Source organism: Rana temporaria, chromosome 12, assembly GCF_905171775.1.
Source record: "Rana temporaria chromosome 12, aRanTem1.1, whole genome shotgun sequence".
NCBI lineage: Eukaryota > Metazoa > Chordata > Amphibia > Anura > Ranidae > Rana > Rana temporaria.
In genome coordinates, this window is record NC_053500.1 from 80177454 (window position 1) to 80199274 (window position 21821).

Consider the following 21821-nt stretch of genomic DNA (forward strand, 5'->3'; position numbering starts at 1 on the left):
CTGTGTCGATCTATCTATCTCTGTGTCGATCTATCTATCTCTGTGTCGATCTATCTATCTCTGTGTCGATCTATCTATCTCTGTGTCTATCCATCTATCTATCTCTGTATCTATCTATCTCTGTGTGTATCTATCTCTGTGTGTATCTATCTATGTATCTATCTCTGTGTGTATCTATCTATCTATGTGTCTATCTATCTATCTATCTATCTATCTCTGTATCTATCTCTGTATCTATCTCTGTATCTATCTCTGTATCTATCTCTGTATCTATCTCTGTATCTATGTATCTATCTATCTAATTATCTATAGCTCTATCTATAGATCTATCCCTCTCCCCCTCCCTTAATCTATCTATCTGTTTAATTATCTATCTATCTATAGCTCTATCTATCTAAGTCTCTCTCTCTCTTTATCTATCTATCTATCTGTCTGTCTATCCAATTATCTATCTATCGGAATATCTGTCTGTCTGTCTGCAGGTCCCATTGTCTGCGAGTGACGTTGGCGCGTGGGGGGGGGGGGTTGGCTGGGGTTTTGTTTGCGCCCCCCCCCCCCCCCAAAAAAAAATGGAGCACCAGCCGCCACTGTGGCTAGGGATAAAAATCTCTCTTTCTGGATCAGAAAAAATGCCTGCTTGCACAGCCCTATCTAGGAGTGCTGTCAACTCTTTAGTGAAGAGGGATCCGATCTGAGTAACTGATAAATATTTTCATCCGACAACTGTCGGAGTGCCTCATGTCTATAAACTGATGAATCTAGGACTACCACTGTACCCCCTTTGTCTGCATTTCTGATAATAATGTTGTGATCCGCTCCCAAAGTTCTCAAAGCAAGCTTTTCTGATATGGACAGATTGCTAGAAAAAAACAGTGGTGCAACCATTATGGGCCAGGTGTGTGAGGTCCCTCTCCACCAATCTTAAAGCTGGCTCTCTTCTCCTGCAGGTGCCCGGGCCTCTCTTCTGAAGTGACAGAGTTCGGGCCCAGTACAGGAGGGCTGGCTGTACTGGCCTATCAGTGGCCCTGCCTATCAGTACTGCCTATTAGTGTATCAACACCCACTGGTTCGGTTCGCACCAGAACATGCGAACAGGCAAAAAATTTGTACGAACAAGCAAGTTATTGTCATAAAAAGTGTATGGGGATAGTGTTGCTCACGAATATTCGTATTGCGAATATTCGGCTCGAATATGGCATATTCGAGTATTCGCGATATATTTCGAATTTCGCGGTGAATATTCGCTATTCCGAATATTCAAATTTTTTCAATTTTATTTTTAGAACAGATCACATCCTAGAGATCTCCATCGACGTCTAAAAGCATTGCTGGTATGATTAGAGACCTTGGGCCGAGTAGCTGAAGCGTTCATTTTATCTTGCCGAAAAATCGTAATGCGATTATTCGGCAATCGGAATATCGCGCGATTATTTTCTCCGCCCTTCTTTTGCATCAGAGCCAATCCGAGTTCTCCTACCACAGTTGTCGAAATTCCGCAATAAATATCGCATTCGCATTTTGCGAAATTTCAATGAAATATCACGAATATTCTGAGCCAATCAGAGGGCTCCTACCGCAGTTGTCGAAATTCCGCAATAAATATCGCATTCGCATTTTGCGAAATTTCGATAAAATATCACGAATATTCTGAGCCAATCAGAGTGCTCCTACCGCAGTTGTCGAAATTTCGCAATTATTTTCGCATTCGCAATAGCGAAATTTCGCAAACATTTCATTTCCATAAAATATCACGAATATTCGAATTTAGCGAATATTTCTCGAATATTCGGCTATATATTCGTGATATATCGCGAAATCGAATATGGCGTATTCTGCTCAACACTATATGGGGACCCGGTTCCTGCCCCAGGGGACATGTATCAATGCAATGCAATGCAAAACAGGCGTTTTTTTCAGGAGCAGTGATTTTAATGATGCTTAAAGCGAAACAATAAAAATGAAATATTCCCTTAAATATCGTGCCTGGGGGGTGTCCTTAGTATGTCTGTAAAGTAGCGCATATTTCCCGTGTTTAGAACAATACCACAGCAAAATGACATTTCTTAAAGGAAAAAAATTGAATTTAAAACTGCTTGCGGCTGTAATGTATTGTCAGATCCTGGCAATATAGATACAAATCATTGAAAAAACGGCATGGGGACCTGGGTCCTGCCCAATAGGACATGTATCAATGCAAAAAAATTTTTTTTTTAAATGGATGTTTTTTCAGGAGCAGTAATTTTAATAATGCTTAAAGTGAAATAATGAAAATGTAATATTCCTTTAAATATCGTGCCTGGGGGGTGTCCTTAGTATGCCTGTAAAGTAGCGCATTTTTCCTATACAGTACCACAACAAAATTACATTTCTAAAGGAAAAAAAGTCATTTAAAACTGCTCGTAGCTGTAATGAATTGTCGAATCCCGGCAATATAGATAAAAATCATTGAAAAAAACAGCATGGGTTTCCCCCTAGTCCAGGGGTCTGCAACCTTTAAGACATAAAGAGCCACTTGGACCCGTTTCCGAAGAAAAACAAAAAAAATTGGGAGCCGCAAAACCATTGCGACATTTAAAACAAATATTACACTGCATATATTGTTTCTTACCTTAATGCTATATACAGGATCGTGCAGTCAGATTCCACCTCCACATGCCCAGCAAATGCAATACTGTACAATATCAGATAAGATTCCACCTCCACATGCCCAGCAAATGCAATACTGTACAATATCAGATAAGATTCCACCTCCACATGCCCAGCAAATGCAATACTGTACAATATCAGATAAGATTCCACCTCCACATGCCCAGGTTGGCCCCAGCCCTAAACTAGGCTGCTGCCCCCCCCCCCCCCGTCCCAGACACTTCCAATCCACACATGATGCCTGTGGCCACCTGCCCCCCCCGCACGCCACGCGGTAGATGTAATTGCGGTAATGCCGCCCAAGTAATGGGAACGGCGTTACCGCGAGGGTAAGAGTAATCAGGTAGATTACTCGTTACCCTCAAAAGGTGCCCCGGAGCCGCGGCAAAGGTTCAAAAGAGCCGCATGCGGCTCCGGAGCCGCGGGTTGCAGACACCTGCCCTAGTCTATTACCAGACCCTTCAGGCCTGGTATGAATATTAAGGGGAACCCCACACCAAAAAAAAAATAGAAATGCGTGGGGGTTCCCCCAAAATCCATACCAGGCCCTGCAAACACTGCATAATGTTCATTGTTTGACGAACTGACGAACACTCAATGTCATCGGGCTCATCCCTACTCTTCATCAGTGCTGCCTCATCAGTGAAGGAGAAACATTTCTTATTTGTAAAATTTTATAACAGAAACAAAAAAAAGTTTTGTTTTAAAGATTTGGGGTCTTTTATTATTTGTTTAGCAAAACATTTAAAACACAGTAGTGATTAAATACCACCAAAAGATAGCTCTATTTGCGTGAAAAAAATGATAAAAATGTCATAGGAGTACAGTGTTGCATGACAGTACAACTGTCATGCAAAGTGTGACAGCACAGAAAGCTGAAAATAGGCCTGGGCAGGAAGGGGGTGAAAGTGCCCAATATTGAAGTGGTTGAATGTGTCATCCCAGCCGGCCCATGTAGCAAGCTAGATGGCTGGACTGGGACTTGTGAGATTCCAGGTGAAGTTAAGAGGAAGGGACTTAAAAGAATACTTCAGCTACCTATTGGCTTAGGGGGTAGCAGGAGTTGGCTGCACCTCGTTAATCTGCACCGAAGCTAAAACCTGTCACTATACACAATAATACATTCTAAAAAATGTCCAACCACAGTGATAGACAATTAGGTGTAGCACCAGGTCAATGCAGGCTCTCTAAATGCCCAATAGGTACAGGAACAGGTACTGTAAAAACAAGATAGAGAGCGCACAGCCCATAGTGTGGTTAACCCTTTAATGAAGAAACACAACATACACAGTATTGCACAAAAACACAGCGCGTTAGAGGTAAATCAGCATGTAATGTAGGCAATAGCTTAATGGGGTAAACACTATGAGAAAATCGGAGGAAAAATTTAGTACGAGGCACAGTCGTTCGATTTTCATATATTGTGAACACAACTTTCGACATCAGTTTCAAATAAAATTTCCAAAGGAACAAACTCCAACATTTTTGTTGTACGTGAACAGAATGAATGATTTAGTTTATTGTGTACCATTTTTGTAAGAGAAAAAACAGATACAAAAGACTGCGCATGATCAGAAACAATAAACAAAACAAAAAAAAGGCTTTGTCCTTATGAGAATTTTCGTACATTATTTCCTTCCTTGGTTCTGACTTGCTGTGAAACATCGAGAAAAACCAGGACAACTGTTCTCTCTATTTTCTTATAGTGTGTACCCGCTTTTATCCCTAGACCTCCATACTGCACCGTGAATAGTGGGAAATTTTGAAATTCTTTTACAAGCGTTAATGATGACTTGAACATGCACCCCAAATGCCCTATGCGCCATTTTAAAGAGTTTGATGAGCGTTCATTTTGAAATGGGAAGTGACATTACAGGGAATAAACTATTTTTAACCGTAAACACCTGCCAGAGCATTTGTGAAGCATCACCATAGACTTGAAAAGGAGGCGTTGAAAGGCTTTAAATGCCCCCTTACTCGACATGAGGCTTCAATTTTAAAGCACAAAACAGATTATAGCACACACATGCAAAAATAACATTTATCCTGCAAGGCTAGTTAAAAACACCTGAACATATTCAATAATACAGGGGTTTGGTCACACTATATGGTCATATAGTGCTAAGCCCACTTACTGTGACAAAGTACCCCAAATTAGTGGGTCCTAACCTGTTAATAGAATGAAAGAACCTAGGGCCAGATTCACAGACATTTGCCCTGGCGCAGCGTATCAGAGATACGCTACGCCGCCGTATCTTACCTGGCGGAATTTCGAATCCAGGAAGATTTTGCGCCATAAGCTACGGCGGCGTAGTGTATTTCGCGGCGCGTATTTCAAATTGGGCGGGTAGGGGGCGTAATTCATTTAAATGAAGCGCGTCCCCGCGCCGATTGAAATGTGCATGCTCCGTTTTGAAATTTCCCGCCGTGCTTTGCGCGAAATGACGTTGCACCGACGTCAATTTTGTGAACTTCGACGTGCGTTACGTCCTTTACTATTCACGGACGACTTACGCAAAAAAAAAAAAAATTTAAAATTCGACGCGGGAGAACGACGGCCATACTTTAACATGGCAAGTCTATCTATATGCCACAGAATAGCAGCTTTAACTATACGCCGGGAAAAGCCGACTAGCGACGACGTAAGAGAATGCGACGGCCGCGCGTACCTTCGTGGATCGCCGGAAAAAGCTAATTAGCATACCCGACGCGGAAAACGACGCAAACTACACCCAGCGGGCGCCAAAGTATTGCACCTACGATCCGAAGGCGTACGAAGCCGTATGCCTGTCGGATCGAAGTCAGAAGCCGTCGTATCTTGGTTTGAGGATTCAAACTAAAGATATGACGCGGCAAATTTGAAAGTACGCCGGTGTATCAGTAGATACGCCGGCGTACTCTCACTGTGAATCTGGCCCCTAGTGTCTCAACCTTGGGAGATAAACTCCTCTATATGGGAGAACTGAAGGGATGCTGCTATAAGACCAAGGACAGTACCAAACAGATTACAGCACACACATGCAAAAATGACATTTATCCTGCAAGGCTAGTTAAAAACACCTGAATATATTCAAAAAATACGGGGGTTTGGTCACACTATATGGCCATATAGTGCTAAGCCCACTTACTGCAACCTTATTTTTGAATATGTTCAGGTGTTTTTAACTAGCCTTGCAGGATAAATTTAATTTTTGCATGTGTGTGCTATAATCTGTTTTGTACTGTCTTTGGTCTTATAGCAGCACCATCTTAGATGTATAGCATTTTTTGGGGTGTGCCCCCCAAGTATGTCTTTGTATTTTGTATAGACCCTGACCAGGTCTCTTGGGCTGGAGCACCCCTCCCCCTCTTCATTACCTCACATTAGTGGCCACCAGTGCATAGGAGGAATCCCTTCAGTTCTCCCATATAGAGAAGTTTATCTCCCAAGGTTGAGACACTAGGTTCTTTCATTCTATTAACAGGTTAGGACCCACTAATTCGGGGTACTTTGTCGCAGTAAGTGGGCTTAGCACTATATGACCATATAGTGTGACCAAACCTCCGTATTTTTGAATATGTTCAGGTGTTTTTAACTAGCCTTGCAGGATAAATGTCATTTTTGCATTTGTGCGCTATAATCTGTTTTGTACTGTCTTTGGTCTTATAGCAGCACCATCTTAGATGTATAGCATTTTTTTGAGTGTGCCCCCCAAAAAAAACGACGCAGCGCTAATGCTTCATGTTTTGATAGTGTGAACAGCACTGTGTGCTGTCCATTGTATCATTTTCAAAGGCCTTTTGGGGGGCATTTTAACGCCCCTCAAACACCTGCTTTTAATAACACTGAACTTGGCCTTAGCGTTGTGTAGCTTTGCTTCAAAATTGAAGCCTCATGTCGAGTCAGGAGGCCTTTGAAGCCTTTCAATGCCTCCCATTCAAGTCTATGGTAACGCTTCGCAAACGCTCTGGTACACATTTGCGGGACGTGAAAATTTGTTTACGTCCTGTAATGGCATAGGCGTTTGTGGAGCGGTTTTAATGCACCTTAGCTCTCATCAAACACTTCAAAACCATGCATAGGGCATTTGGGGAGCGTTTTAACTCATCATTAACACTTGTAAAACACCACTCAAACACCCATACTAAAGCTCATTGACACACGTCTAACACCCATACTAATGCTATAGGCAGCAAATAATTTAGGTATGCAAATCAGTTATAGAATTATTGTCAAGTTAACTTACATATGCTGTAGCTGCTAAATTTGGCCTGGATGAAGGGTTGTCATCTCATCCCTTTAAAGTGGTTGTAAACCCTCTGTGGGAAGTTACACCTACAGGTGAGCCTAGATTAAGGCTTACCTGTAGGTGTTTGCAATATCTCCTAAACCTACACAGTTTAGGAGATATTTGCCAAAAGGAATACACCGTTGTCTACGGTGCATGCGCGCCGTAGACAATGGCGCAGGTGCACTGAGAATGCCGGTTTTCTCAATGGCTAAGGCCAGCTTTGCCGGCTCCTGCGCGGAGTGACGTCTTCGCCGCTCTGGCCAATCACAGGGCCGGAGCGGCGATACCCGAAAGTAACCTTCTGGAGAGATGTCTGCGGCCGGAGGGGGAAACGAGGACTGCTTTGGGGGCTTCGATCTAAGGTAAGTAAATGCATAATGAGCTAGTATGCTAGTCATACTAGCTCATTATGCCTTTGTCTTGCAGGTTTTTAATTATTTTTTGGGGGTTTACAACCGCTTTAAAACTGAACACATTAATTAACACAGGTTCTGTGGCTGACTGGGCGTCTAGGAATCAAGGATCTTTAGTCAGGAGAGGGTTAAAGAAAACCTGTTGTTTTGGTTTACATGGCCAAAGTACAAGTTTCCTGTCCACGCCCTTCAGATAAGGGTGACTGAATCTTTCCAGCTCCTTGCTGGTTTGCAACCTCGAAAAAATAAATAAAATTAATTACTGGCTGTGTCCTCTCAAAACCATGTAAGTAGATTTACCAAATAATGAACATGTTAAACCTTGTAATAAATATATGCATTGCCTGACATGTGAAAGACTGACAAGAGACAGCGAAGTATAAAAATAGAGTTTGGTAGAAGTAACTTCACATATCAGAGCTTTGAGTTCTGATCTTACCCAGTCGTGTCTATAACCGCCACCGCTGATTGTGTAACGGTAACATATAAAGGTTTTATGTAAAACGTATTCATTAAAGGTCAAATAAAGAACATCTTCTTACCTCTTCTTAGACAAGCAGTTGCCTCGCGTTGTTATTCAGCAGTTTGCTGCTTTCACTTTCATTTCTTATACAGGAAGTACATGGCAGCTGTTCAATGTAAATCACATGTGCCTGCCTGTTTTGTTTGACGCCTCTGAAAATGCAGTTTTTCCAGCTGTTGTGGAACAACAAGTTCTGAATGATCAAGCATTCCAAAAGTTGAAACCATGATACTTGTGAAAATAATACTGTATCTCCATGATGACTTTTGGCCAAAAGTGTCATGCTTTTTGCCCCCTTTGGAAAGTATACTGTCCTTCTAATCAGAGTCTCTGATAAATAGTATCATTTTTACTGTCCAGGCAGGTAAAACACTGAGCAGGTTGTAACCCTAGTTATGACCTGTGATAGCAGAGGTGGTCAAATTAAAGCAGTTCTTCAGCCCCCCCCCCCCGCTCGGAAATACAGCGATGTCCTTACCCGGGCCAGTCCTTTGCTGGTCTTCGGGTCCTTGGCACCAACATGCTAACTGTGGGAAGTCGACTGTGACTCCTTTTGGCTTCACAGCGGGCTTCCCACTGCACATGCGCATGCCATGCTGCAATGTGTGAATGGTCCCACAGACTTCTGGGTCTTGTGATGTGTCCCAAGAGGCTGGGGGGGGGTGAACATCTTCTTGAATCGCCTAGATGATCCGTGTGGGCTTGGGAGTGGGTACCTGTGAAAACCAGACCCCCCCCCCCCCCAAAAAAAATAAAAAATCCAAACGTTGAAGAGGGTGGGGAGGAAGCAGAAATGTGTAACTTCCCCTTTTTGGTGAAGTTCCACTTTAATAAAGGAAGCCTAAAAAGTGATTCTAAAATAAAAAATTTTAACTGCTTGCCGAGCGCTGCATGCCGATATATGTTAGCACAATGGCAGCGGTGGGAAAATGGGCGTACCTGTATGTCTCCTTTAAATTGTGGGTCCCGCGGACTCGATGTCTGCCGGGGGCCCTCGATCATGTCACAGAACGGGGAGATACATATGTAAACAAGGCATTTCCCTGTTCTGCCTAGCAACATGACATTGATCCAGAGTAAAGCCTCGTACACACGATCGGATTTCCATTGAACAAATCCGTGGAATTTTGTCCGAAGGGCGTTGGCCGTGAACTTGTTCTCCATACAGACGGCAGAACTTGTTCAGCCAACATTCACGAAACTACGTGTTTTTTCTGCTCTTTAACGCCACCCTTTGGGCAACTTTTGCTAATGTTGTCTTTTTATGGTTAGCATTGGTTTGGAGCATGCGTGTTTGTACTTTTGATTTTGACACTACACACGATCGGATAATCCCACGGAACACATTTGTTGTCGGTCAATTTGAGAGCATGCTATCCAACATTTGTTGTCGGAAATTCCAACAACAATTGTCTGATAAAACATACAGACTTTCGGATTATCCGACTAAACCCTTTCGTCACACAATTGTTATCGGAATATCCAATCGTGTTATCACTCCCATAGGACACACTTTTTTTTAACTTTATATTTAAATTTTATTTTTAATTTACACATACTTAATAACAAAAAGACATTACATTTCCCACCCAGTGGGGATATATATTTCCATGTTTACCCTTACCCTTTTCCCACTCCACATCTCCCACCCCTCTATACCCCTTACCTCTACTCACTACTTACTTTTAATTTCACCAGTGGCGGCCCGTCCATAGGGGCGCCCGGGCGCCGCCCCCCCTCCCCCAGTCAGTAAATAAAATAAAAAAATTTATTTAAACCTGTCCCTTTAAGAAAAAAAAATAGAAAAAAGGTGCACTGTGTCCGCGCGGCCGGGCACAGTGCGGTATGAGTAGCGCCACGTCTGTGCAATCACGGGATTGCAGACGAGGCGCTACATTGGCAGCCAAAATATACCTTGTTTCTGGCGCGATGGACAGTAGTATTATGGCCGGGCGGGTGCATACACTTTCGGTGTGCACCCGCCCGTCTCTGCGCTAGTTCCGACGTCACTGGAAAAACAGGAAGTGACGTTGGCACTCTCGAGCTCAGTGCGCCAGGCCGTGGAACAGGTAAGCTGAGCTATGGCTGCCATGTTTTTTTCCCCTCACCCTTTGAAGTACTAACTTTTGTGATACAAACTTCGGCGGCAGCATCGGCGGCCGGCATTCCACACCACCCGCTAGTACAAAGATTTTTTTTATGTAATGTTCGGCGGCCGGCAAAACAGCATCCAACCCCCAATGCCCCCCCCCCTGCTTGTTCATATTTAAAGCGGGGAAAGAAAGAAAGAAAGAGAGAGAAAGAAAGAGAGAGAAAGAAAGAGAGAGAAAGAAAGAGAGAGAAAGAAAGAGAGAGAAAGAAAGAGAGAGAAAGAAAGAGAGAGAAAGAAAGAGAGAGAAAGAAAGAAAGAAAGAAAGAAAGAAAGAAAGAAAACATTCCCCAGGGTCCACCCACTGGCCGTCCCACCGAATCCGCTGTGAATGGAGAGGAATACAATTTACAGCTTACCAATACTTAGATGTGGTGGCTGCATTCGTTTTATTTTATTTTTACTTTTTTTTTTTTCTGTTTTGACCCTGGTGATCTGGTCAGTAACACACCTCCTGTATTAGAGTGACCCCACTCTGGATGAAGGAGCAACAAAGACACCTTTGGACAGCAGTCTAAGGGGCAGGGAGGTTGGGGGGGGGGGTGTTAGATGTACTAGCAGATTTAGGTAAACTAAACAAATTGTAGCCAGTCTCCGGCTCACACTTTATAATCAGTCACAGCAACAACAACAAAAATTCTTTTGGGATAAAGGTGTTTTACAAATAAATGGAAACTGATCATTGTAAGCACCTCTGCCAGTGTTAAATGGTTTGTCTCCAAGGCAGCTCAGTCTTTTGAAAAACAACAGACTTACTAGCAGGATCACCAGGTGAAAATAAAAAGAAAACCTAAAAAGAAAACAAATGCAGCCATCCATCTAAGAATTGGTAAGCTGCAATATAATAAAAGTTTGCTTTAGGATTTAATACCACTTTAAGTGGATTAAGTTAATAAATTAATTCTGTTATACTATTATACATCACATCTATGGGTAGATGATGGGAGTTTAATAAACAGACTAAGGTAAAGCTATTTTCAGTGCTGGCAGGGAGAGGGGGAGAGACAGAGGTCAGGGATTAGCGAGAGAGGATGGGGAGAAGGAGGGGGGATGGAGAGAGAGGGGGCAGGGAGAGAGTAAGGGGAGGGAGAAGGAGGGGCAAGGAGAGAAGGAAAGGGGGGGAGAAAGAGGGGGAAGGAAAGAGCGAGGGGGGAGATAAGGAGAGGGGGCAGGGAGAGAGTTAGGGGGGAGAGAAGGAGGGGGGAGGAGGAAAGGGGGGGAGAAAGAGGGGGAAGGAAAGAGCGAAGGGGGAGATGAGAAAGGGGGCAGGGAGAGAGTGAGGGGGGGAGAAGGAGGGTCTGGTCACAGTGCTCACTTACTTGAATGGTCCCTGGGGGCTCTCAGTCAGTGGCTTCTCTCAATGTTGCCTTTGGCTCCTTAATCTTCCCACCCCCACATCCCTTTCACAGACGCAGCACACATGCAGGGAGAGCGGGACGGAATAAGGAATGTGTGTGAAACTCAGGCATGCTGGAGGTGAGGACAGAGCAGCGTGGGGATCCTCTTCTTCCAGGACAGCCACACCTCCAGAGCCACTTGTCACCGCACACTGAGCCCAGGGATCATCAGGAGGATGGAGCTGCTCAGAGGGGTTTCTGGGGGGGTGGTAAAAATGTCTGCGCCCCTCAAGTAAACCAACTGCCACTCCAGTGCAGCAGGCAGCACCAACGGGAGTCAGGACTAGTATAGGAGAAGGAAAAGCGCAAAGGGGAGGTGCCAACTTGGAGCCCGATGTCCTGAAGGAGCGTGTGTGATGTCTGGGCATACAGCCAGGATAGCTAAAATTGCTGATTAGAGGAAAGGCACACACCCCCTCTCATCATAGGCAAAGACTCTCAGAGGTGTTTTGTAATAGGGCCAGCTCTCTGCTAATCTATTTTAGCAACCTCCCCTGCCAGAAATTTCAGGCTGTTTTTATCTGATGTGTCAGAGATTTGTCAGGAGTTATCAGGAAGATTACAGAGGAACAGTTCAGGAGAGAGCTGTGGGACTTTGCTCTTTGAAGAGAGATAACAAAATACTGCAGATATAAGTGCCCAGCTCAAATTTCATGAATTGGGTTTACACCCACTTTAGAGCCTCGTACACACGATCGGACTTCCAACTGACTTTTCCATGGATTTTGCTCCAAAGGGCGTTGTCCGCGAACTTGGTATGCATACACACGGTAGTCAAAAAACACGAACGTATTGATGTAATAGACGCACTACGTGTTTTTTCTGCTCTTTACCGCGACCCTTTGGGCAACTTCTGCTATTGGTGTCTGATCTTTAGCATTGGTTCTGAGCATACGTGTTTGTACTTTGGACTGTAGTCCAAAGTACAATCGCAAGATCGGATTAGCCGACGTAGGACATTTGTTGCCGGAAAGTTTGTCTGTTCACACAGCGAACATTTGTCCGATGAAAAAGCGCAAAAGTTTATCCGATGGAGTGTACACACGGTCGGATTGTCTGCAAAAACAGGTCTATTGGAGGTTTGTTGTCAAAAAGTCTGATCGTGTGTACGGGCCTTAAAGCGGAGTTCCGACCACAATTTTAAAAATAAAAACTTTTTAAATATAAATACCCCTGTAATACACAAGCTTAATATATTCTACTACAGTTAGTCTGTAAACTAAGGTCCGTTTTGTTAGGTTGTTACAGCATTTAGACACTTTATAAAACAGAAATTGACTGGGGCCATCTTAAGTGTGGGCATCATGAAGCCAGACTGTATGACTTCCTGGATTTCAGCCTCGCACATGCTCAGTGCTGTACAAGCAGTGTAATGGTTTCAGATCAGGTTACAATAGCAACGGGAGTGTCAGAGGAAGTTACCGCCCCTTATCTATGCAAACCTCTCCTCCCCTCCTCCTTCCAGGAACCAGTAAATATACGAAATAATTTGTTCCTGTGCAGATATATCTACATAACAAGATGATATATATCTCATGTTATATATGTGGTGTGTATACATATACCAGACATGTGCACTGTCAATAAATTCATTTTGTTTAGTTCCGTTTCCCATTAGCCGTTATTTCGTATTTTGTGCCCGAAACTCAATTCGGATTCGTACGCTCATAATGAGCACAGCAGGAGTACAGCCACAGGAAGTCAGCACAGCACAGGGATGGTGGGAACCCCTCATAATGAGCACAGCAGGAGTACAGCCACAGGAAGTCAGCACAGAACAGGGATGGTGGGAACCCTTCATGAGGGATTCCCACCATCCCTGCACTGAGTTCCCGGGTCTGTACACCCGCTGTGCCCATTATGAGGGATTCCCTCCATCCCTGTGCCGAGTTCCCGGGTCTGTACACCCGCTGTGCCCATTATGAGGGGTTCCCACCATCCCTGCACTGACTTCCCGGGTCTGTACACCCGCTGTGCCCATTATGAGGGATTCCCATCATCCCTGTGCTGAGTTCCCGGGTCTGTACACCCGCTGTGCCCATTATGAGGGGTTCCCACCATCCCTGCACTGACTTCCTGGGTCTGTACACCCGCTGTGCCCATTATGAGGAGTTCCCACCATCCCTGCACTGACTTCCCGGGTCTGTACACCCGCTGTGCCCATTATGAGGGGTTCCCACCATCCCTGTGCTGAGTTCCCGGGTCTGTACACCCGCTGTGCCCATTATGAGGGGTTCCCACCATCCCTGTGCTGAGTTCCCAGGTCTGTACACCCGCTGTGCCCATTATGAGGGGTTCCCACCATCCCTGCACTGACTTGCCGGGTCTGTACACCCGCTGTGCCCATTATGAGGGGTTCCCACCATCCCTGTGCTGAGTTCCCGGGTCTGTACACCCGCTGTGCCCATTATGAGGGGTTCCCACCATCCCTGCGCTGACTTCCCGGGTCTGTACACCCGCTGTGCCCATTATGAGGGGTTCCCACCATCCCTGTGCTAAGTTCCCGGGTCTGTACACCCGCTGTGCCCATTATGAGGGGTTCCCACCATCCCTGTGCTGAGTTCCCGGGTCTGTACACCTGCTGTGCCCATTATGAGGGGTTCCCACCATCCCTGTGCTGAGTTCCCGGGTCTGTACACCCGCTGTGCCCATTATGAGGGGTTCCCACCATCCCTGCACTGACTTCCCGGGTCTGTACACCCCGCTGTGCCCATTATGAGGGGTTCCCACCATCCCTGTGCTGAGTTCCCGGGTCTGTACACCCCGCTGTGCCCATTATGAGGGGTTCCCACCATCCCTGTGCTGAGTTCCTCCTGCTTCCTTCTTCCCCCAGCACAGCACATTGCCACCATAACATTGCCCACCGCATCGTCTCCGGCACAGCACCCCGCATCGGCCCCAGCACCCCGCATCGGCCCCAGCCCACCGCATCGGCCCCGGCACAGCTCCCCACATTGGCCCCGGCACAGCTCCCCACATCGGCCCCGGCCCCCCGCATCGGCCCCAGAACCACAACCAGACCCAAATGTCAGGGTACACCAGTGCAGATTATCAGTGCCCATTAGTGCGGTGACACCAGTTCATTATCTGTGCAGTGGCACCAGTGCCTTATATCAGTGCGGTGACAACATTATTAGTGCCCATCAGTGCAGTGACATCAGTGCGGTGACATCAGTGCGGTGACATTAGTGCGGTGACATCAGTGCGGTGACATCAGTGCGGTGACAACATTATTAGTGCCCAGTGCGGAGTGGGGGGAGGTACAGATGATCAGGCATACAGAGCACATCTCGGTCTCTGATAGATCTGTATGTGAGTACACTGAAGTACAGCCCGCCTCCCTGCACTAGAATTGTAACACACAGTGCAGAGTGATGTTTCTATGTACAGGGAGGCAGGGCTGTACTAGGAGCTGTGTTCACACATACAGACAAATCAGACAGAGATCCGCTCTGTCTGCCTGCCTGATGATCTGTATCTCCGTGCACCGGAGACAGATGGTGGGCGGGTGGTGGAGGGGGGCGGTGCTAGGATGGGGGAGGAGTTAGAGAGGGAGAAGAGGAAGGACACCACCTCTATGGGCGGCACTGCCCTCCCTCCCTCCCGCCCCCCGAGATGTTCAACCACGGCTGCGATGTTCAGCCCAGCCTCCTGGGATTGATGACACACATCTCCCAGGAGGCATAGCAGCGCTAGATGCGGTGGGGAGGCCATTCCGCCGCGGCGGGGGAATAAGACACTCAGGGATAAAAACGTGAGTTTTTAAAAGACAAAAAAAAAACATCCCAAATGCATTTAAGGGGGCAGTGTAAAAACGAATGCAAACAAGTTGTAAAATAGGGTGGAACTCTGCTTTAAGAGTTTAAATTTGTATGCAATCAGGCAGGCCCTTGCACTACATGTTTATGGTAAATCTGAGAACAAAAATCTGCAGAAAATCTAATAGTGTGTATGGGGCTTAAGGTTGTAGTGCTAAAATGGAGCACAAGCATAGTAGCGTCTCTGGCAGTACTCCATAGGTCTCCTCCATATATCTGGATACCCACATACCTGTAGTTGGGGATGAACATGTAAGTTTTTCTATTAGCAAAAAAAATAAAAAATCTTGTTGTGGCCCTTGATATCGCCAATGGGCCAAAAGTAATGCTACTAAAAGCTATTAAAAACTGCAGACAATGGAGATGGTCAGAGGCTGTAAAAATGTGGTCATTTAACCACTTCCCGCCTGTCTTATGACGTCCAGCAGGATAACAGCCACCGCGGCCATGGGGGTGCACATCGTGGTGATCGGTGGTGTGGGGTGTCAGTCTGACACATCGCTACACCGATCTGGGTAAAGAGCCTCTGACGAAAGCTCTTTACCACGTGATCAGCCGTGTCCAATCACGGCTGATCACGATTGTAAACAGGAAGAGCCGTTGATCGTCTTTTCCTCACTCGCGTCTGACAGACGTGAGTAGAAGAGAGCCGATCGGCTGCTCTCCTGACGGGGGTATGTGCTGATGGTTTTTCAGCGCAGCCGCAGCCCCCCCTCGGATTCCTGCCCAGGGTGCCGCCAGGACCACCAGGGATGGCCATCACACTAGACCACCAGGCAAATGCCAATCAGTGCCCAGGCAGCCACCAATCAGTGCCCATCCCCAATGACTGCCAGTGCCATCAGTGATGCCTATCAGTGCCACGTATAAGTGCCCAGCAGTGCTGCCTATCAGTGCCACTCATAAGTGCCCATCAGTGCTGCCTATCAATGCCCATCAGTGCTGCATATCAGTGCCGCCTACCAGTGCCCATCAGTGCCGCCCATCAGTGTCACCTCCATAGGGCGGCACTGATAAGGCGGCACCAATTAGTGAAGGAGAAAACCATACTTATTTACAACATTTTATAACAGAAACAAAAGGAAACATTTTTTTTTTAATTTTCAGTCTTTTTTTTTTTTTTTTGCAAAAAATAAAAACCGCAGAGATGATCAAATACCACCAAAACTAAGCTATATTTGTGGGAACAAAATTAAAAAAATTCTGTTTAGGTACAGTGTAGCATGACTGCGCAATTTGTCATTTAAACAGCGACAGCGATGTGAATGCCTGGTATACCCCTTGACCTCCAAAAGGTTTTAGCCTCTTCATGACCAGGGCATTTTTTGCTATTCAGCACTGAGCTACTTTTACTGCCAATTGCACGGTCATGCCATACTGTACGCAAATTACATTTCTCTTTCGTTCATGGACGGAGACAGCCTTAATCTTGACTTAGTGGGAATTAGCCTTCCTTTAGGAGTTGACTAGGCAGAAACGTATATAAAAGATTAACTTATCATACACACCCTATAGCCCCACCCAGGGGGCGGGCCCTCTGGGTATAACCCCTCTCTCTGCATCTCGCAGATCAGTTTTTTTCTGCTTTTCTTGAAGGCTGTTAGTTCAAGATTCTGGATTTTTTTTTTTCCTGCGATCTTCGATCAACTGCCGACTGGGTGACATGCTGGATCCTAGATCCTTGTATTCTTCCCAGTTTCGGCCATCGAGCGCATGCCGACCGTAGCTGTGCGCTGGGTCATCCACGACATGCCCGTCGCTCTACGGGTGGCCGGTGAGCGATACGCTCCAGGGCTTGCATAAAGACCCTCCTACAGGGCCGAGTCGCAGTAGCCTGGCTGACAGTCATCTCCGTTACCATGCGGAAGATGCACTGTCCAGCAGGGCCGATCCTAGGGTCACATGCGCCTGGGTGCAGAAATATTTCTGGCGCCCCTACAAGGGCGTGGTCACCTTACTAACTCCTCCCCCTTTACAAATGTTTCTATGGCAATGATTCAAACACAGAGATGCTCCCCCTAAGGAGTTATCGTTACCCTGGGATCCTCCCATGATCTCTTAACAATAAACAAAATACAGGAAGAGAAGCAGAGTACTCTAATTGGACCTGGAGGGAGGTCTCTCTAATAGACACAGAAAGGGCCTCTATTAGAGAGTCTGTTTATAAAGAGCCCCCAAAGGAGATGGTCAGAGACTGCAGACATGGTACAAGAGATCAATGCAGCCTCACCAGTGCCCATCAAATGCAGCCTTACCAGTGCCCGCCAATTGTAGTCTTACCAGTGCCCACCAAATGCAGCCTTACCAGTGGTCACCAATTGTAGCCTTACCAGTGCCCACAAAATGCAGCCTTATTAGTGCCCAAAAAATGCAGCCTTATTAGTGCCCAAAAAATGCAGTCTTATTAGTGCCGACAAAATTGGTGAGCACCCCATTGTTCACCGATTGTAACCTGCCAGTGCCCATCAAATGAAGCCTACCAGTGCCCCCCACTCTGATCACACATACCACTACCCTGATTACACCCCTGGATACCCCTCTACACACTGCAGAGAGGTGGAGCTGAGAGAGAGGTGAGGCAGAGAGAGAGAGAGAGAGAGAGAGAGAGAGGTGAGGCAGAGAGAGGTGAGGCAGAGAGAGAGAGGTGAGGCAGAGAGAGAGAGAGAGAGAGAGAGAGAGAGAGAGAGAGAGAGAGGTGAGGCAGAGAGAGAGAGAGAGAGAGGTGAGGCAGAGAGAGAGAGAGAGAGAGGTGAGGCAGAGAGAGAGAGAGAGAGAGAGGTGAGGCAGAGAGAGAGAGAGAGAGAGGTGAGGCAGAGAGAGAGAGAGAGAGAGAGAGGTGAGGCAGAGAGAGAGAGAGAGGTGAGGCAGAGAGAGAGGTGAGGCAGAGAGAGGTGAGGCAGAGAGAGGTGAGGCAGAGAGAGAGAGAGAGAGAGAGAGGTGAGGCAGAGAGAGAGAGAGAAGTGAGGCAGAGAGAGAGAGGTGAGGCAGAGAGAGAGAGGTGAGGCAGAGAGAGAGAGAGAGAGAGAGGTGAGGCAGAGAGAGAGAGGTGAGGCAGAGAGAGAGAGGTGAGGCAGAGAGAGAGGTGAGGCAGAGAGAGAGAGAGAGAGAGAGGTGAGGCAGAGAGAGAGAGAGGTGAGGCAGAGAGAGAGAGAGAGAGGTGAGGCAGAGAGAGAGAGAGAGAGAGGTGAGGCAGAGAGAGAGAGAGAGAGGTGAGGCAGAGAGAGAGAGAGAGGTGAGGCAGAGAGAGAGAGAGAGGTGAGGCAGAGAGAGAGAGAGAGAGAGAGAGGTGAGGCAGAGAGAGAGAGAGAGAGGTGAGGCAGAGAGAGAGAGAGAGAGAGAGGTGAGGCAGAGAGAGAGAGAGAGAGAGAGAGAGAGAGGTGAGGCAGAGAGAGAGGTGAGGCAGAGAGAGAGAGAGAGAGGTGAGGCAGAGAGAGAGAGAGAGGTGAGGCAGAGAGAGAGAGAGAGGTGAGGCAGAGAGAGAGAGAGAGAGGTGCGGCAGAGAGAGAGAGAGAGAGAGAGGTGAGGCAGAGAGAGAGAGAGAGGTGAGGCAGAGAGAGAGAGAGGTGAGGCAGAGAGAGAGAGAGGTGAGGCAGAAAGAGAGAGAGAGAGAGGTGAGGGAGAGAGGTGAGGCAGGGAGAGAGGGAGAGAGGTGTGAGGGAGAGAGGTGTGAGGCAGAGAGAGAGAGAGGTGAGGCAGAGAGAGAGGTGAGGCAGAGAGAGAGGTGAGGCAGAGAGAGAGAGGTGAGGCAGAGGTGAGGGAGGGAGGGAGAGAGAGAGAGCGCGAGATGAGGCAGAGAGAGAGAGAGAGCGCGCGCGAGATGAGGCAGAGAGAGAGAGAGCGCAAGATGAGGCAGAGAGAGATGAGGCAGAGAGAGAGAGCGCGAGATGAGGCAGAGAGAGAGCGCGAGATGAGGCAGAGAGGGAGCGCAAGATGAGGCAGAGAGAGAGCGCGAGATGAGGCAGAGAGAGAGCACGAGATGAGGCAGAGAGAGAGCACGAGATGAGGCAGAGAGAGAGAGAGAGAGCGCGAGATGAGGCAGAGAGAGAGAGAGAGCATGAGATGAGGCAGAGAGAGAGAGATCGCGAGATGAGGCAAAGAGAGAGAGATCGCGAGATGAGGCAAAGAGAGAGAGATCGCGAGATGAGGCAGAGAGAGAGAGATCGCGAGATGAGGCAAAGAGAGAGAGATCGCGAGATGAGGCAGAGAGAGAGAGATCGCGAGATGAGGCAGAGAGAGAGAGAGCGAGATGAGGCAGAGAGAGCGAGATGAGGCAAAGAGAGAGAGATCGCGAGATGAGGCAGAGAGAGAGAGATCGCGAGATGAGGCAGAGAGAGAGAGAGCGAGATGAGGCAGAGAGAGAGCGCGAGATGAGGCAGAGAGAGAGAGATCGCGAGATGAGGCAGAGAGAGAGAGAGCGAGATGAGGCAGAGAGAGAGCGCGAGATGAGGCAGAGAGAGAGAGATCGCGAGATGAGGCAGAGAGAGAGAGAGAGCGAGATGAGGCAGAGAGAGAGCGCGAGATGAGGCAGAGAGAGAGCGCGAGATGAGGCAGAGAGAGAGCGCGAGATGAGGCAGAGAGAGAGAGATGAGGCTGAGAGAGATGAGGCTGAGAAAGAGAGAGGGTAGTGGACAAAGAGGGGGGCTGAGAGAGAGGGGGGCTAAGAAAGGGTAGTGGTCAGAAGGTGGATTTGAGAGAGATGTGGGGCTGAGAGAGAGAGGTGAGGCTAAGAGAGAGAGAGGATGGCTGGGAGAGAGAGGGATAGGAAGATAGGTCTGTGTTCGTGAACTTCGTGTCTGATGCCAAGTACCTTCTTGTTCCGGCCCCGGGAGGTGCTCTGCTGCTTCTTGCAGCAGCTCCCTGGCAGCTTGCGCGGCGCGCCTCCCACTCGTCCTCCTGCTGATGCTGGAGCCTGCAGGAGACATGTCCAGCGACATCACATCAGTGTCGCTGGCTGCTTTGAAATCTCCCGCCCACACCCCTTCCCAGGCACAGATTGGCTGCACAAGGGGTTGTGGGCGGGCACAAGGGGGTACATGGGGAGGAGGTGGGGCGGACTTAACTCACCTCCTCTTCCCTTCGTGGAATACCGCCGGGGAGATGTATCCACTGCTGCGGGCGGGTCACGGCGCCCTCACTGACATGCGCTCGTGACTTACCTAGCACGACACAACGATTGGCGCGCCGCACAGCAGCGCTATATACCACCAGCGGCGCTGCAGCAGCACACTCGTTGGCAACACACTCGGGACCAACGGTGCTCCTTTGGCGCCCCCTCCCCTGTGGCGCCTGGGTGCAGTGCACCCCGTGCACCCCGCCTCGGACCGGCCCTGCTGTCCAGGATGCTCCAGCAGAAAAACCACAGGAGGGTAAGTACTACTACCTTGCTTCGGCAAAAAAACAGAGCTGGGCATCCCTGGAGAGGTGAGTAAAGGGCCCTATATTTCCCTTCTCCCCTCCTTCCCCTTCCCTCCTCCCTAGACTGCTGGGGTGGGGGTTGCCCCGGGGAGCTCCACTTGAGAACCAATATAAAGTATAAGTGCATAGATATTGCTTACTTATGTCCATGTTGTCAGCTGCTGCTTCCCTCTTTCAATGTAGAGAGCTGCATAAGAGATTCTGCTGCTGTGTGTTTGGACCATGCTGGATTGTTTGTATACCTCTCGGACATTTTCTTGTAGCCTCTACTCAGAGCTCGGTGGCCATACTTCTGGGGTCTATATGTACTACGGTGGCCATTTTCTTGTAGCCACTTGGCCTCTACTTAGAGCTCCGCGGCCATACTTCTGGGGTCTATATGCACTATGGCGGCCATTTTCTTGAAGCCGCCCAGCGCTGGAGGTGTTGCTCACATGGCGCCCAAGGGGGGGCTGTACCGCATCTCCCGGCCGCTCAGCACCCTGCGTGGTGCGCCCCAAGAAGGGCGCTTAGAACGGCTATCCTCCAGAAGCATCTCCCCATGAAACTGGGGCCTCTAGCATCCCGCTCAGCGGCCATTTTTTTGTAGCCCATGCAAGTATTACAGCTAGGGTGACCACATTTCCAAACTGCCATTCAGGGACACCCCCCCCCCCCATTTTTTTTGCAGATTTTTGGGGCAGGGGCGTATGAAATCAGCGGCCCATGCGCAAGATCAAAAGTGGGCCCTAGGCATCAAGAAGAACAACTGAGTGGTCGGGGGTGGGGCACAGAGTAGTCAGAGGGGCAGTGGGATGGACAGGGGGACCGTGGGATGGACAGGGGGACCATGGGATGGATAGAGGCATACCTCCCAACTTTCTGAGATGGGAATGAGGGACACCTATTAGCAAAAATATGTAGGAGAATTATAAACAAAAAAAAAAAAAAACTGGTTAAACCCACAGGTGCTTTTTTACCACTACTATTCTTTTATATTGGCTCCTTGAGGGACAAACAAGGAGGAAAGAGGGACAATGCCCTAAATGAGGGACAGTTCCTTCAAATCAGGAACAGTACAGGAGGGGGGGACTGAAGAACACCACAGGTAGGGTTGCCACCTCATCCCTTTAAAACAGAACACATATGCATTACACAGGTTCTGAGGCTAATTTAATGCAGATATGGCACCAAATGAGTCTAATTACCA

The 21821-nt window shown here is 47.8% G+C and overlaps 1 protein-coding gene across 3 annotated transcripts in view; it reads right to left on the reverse strand.

Moving 5' to 3' along the window:
• The window catches only part of IFI35 (interferon induced protein 35), a 205623-nt gene extending 184826 nt beyond the window's left edge, over nucleotides 1-20797 (reverse strand). Inside the window, exon 1 of one of the 3 annotated variants that reach the window (XM_040331390.1) lies at nucleotides 20773-20797. In XM_040331390.1, the coding sequence (XP_040187324.1) occupies nucleotides 20773-20782 (10 nt within the window). In that variant the 5' untranslated portion in view covers nucleotides 20783-20797. Of the gene's footprint in view, nucleotides 1-7872; nucleotides 7974-20772 lie in introns of those variants that run through there. The other 2 variants (XM_040331393.1, XM_040331394.1) reach the window with 2 other exon arrangements.
• Between the last annotated feature and the right edge of the window lie 1024 nt (nucleotides 20798-21821).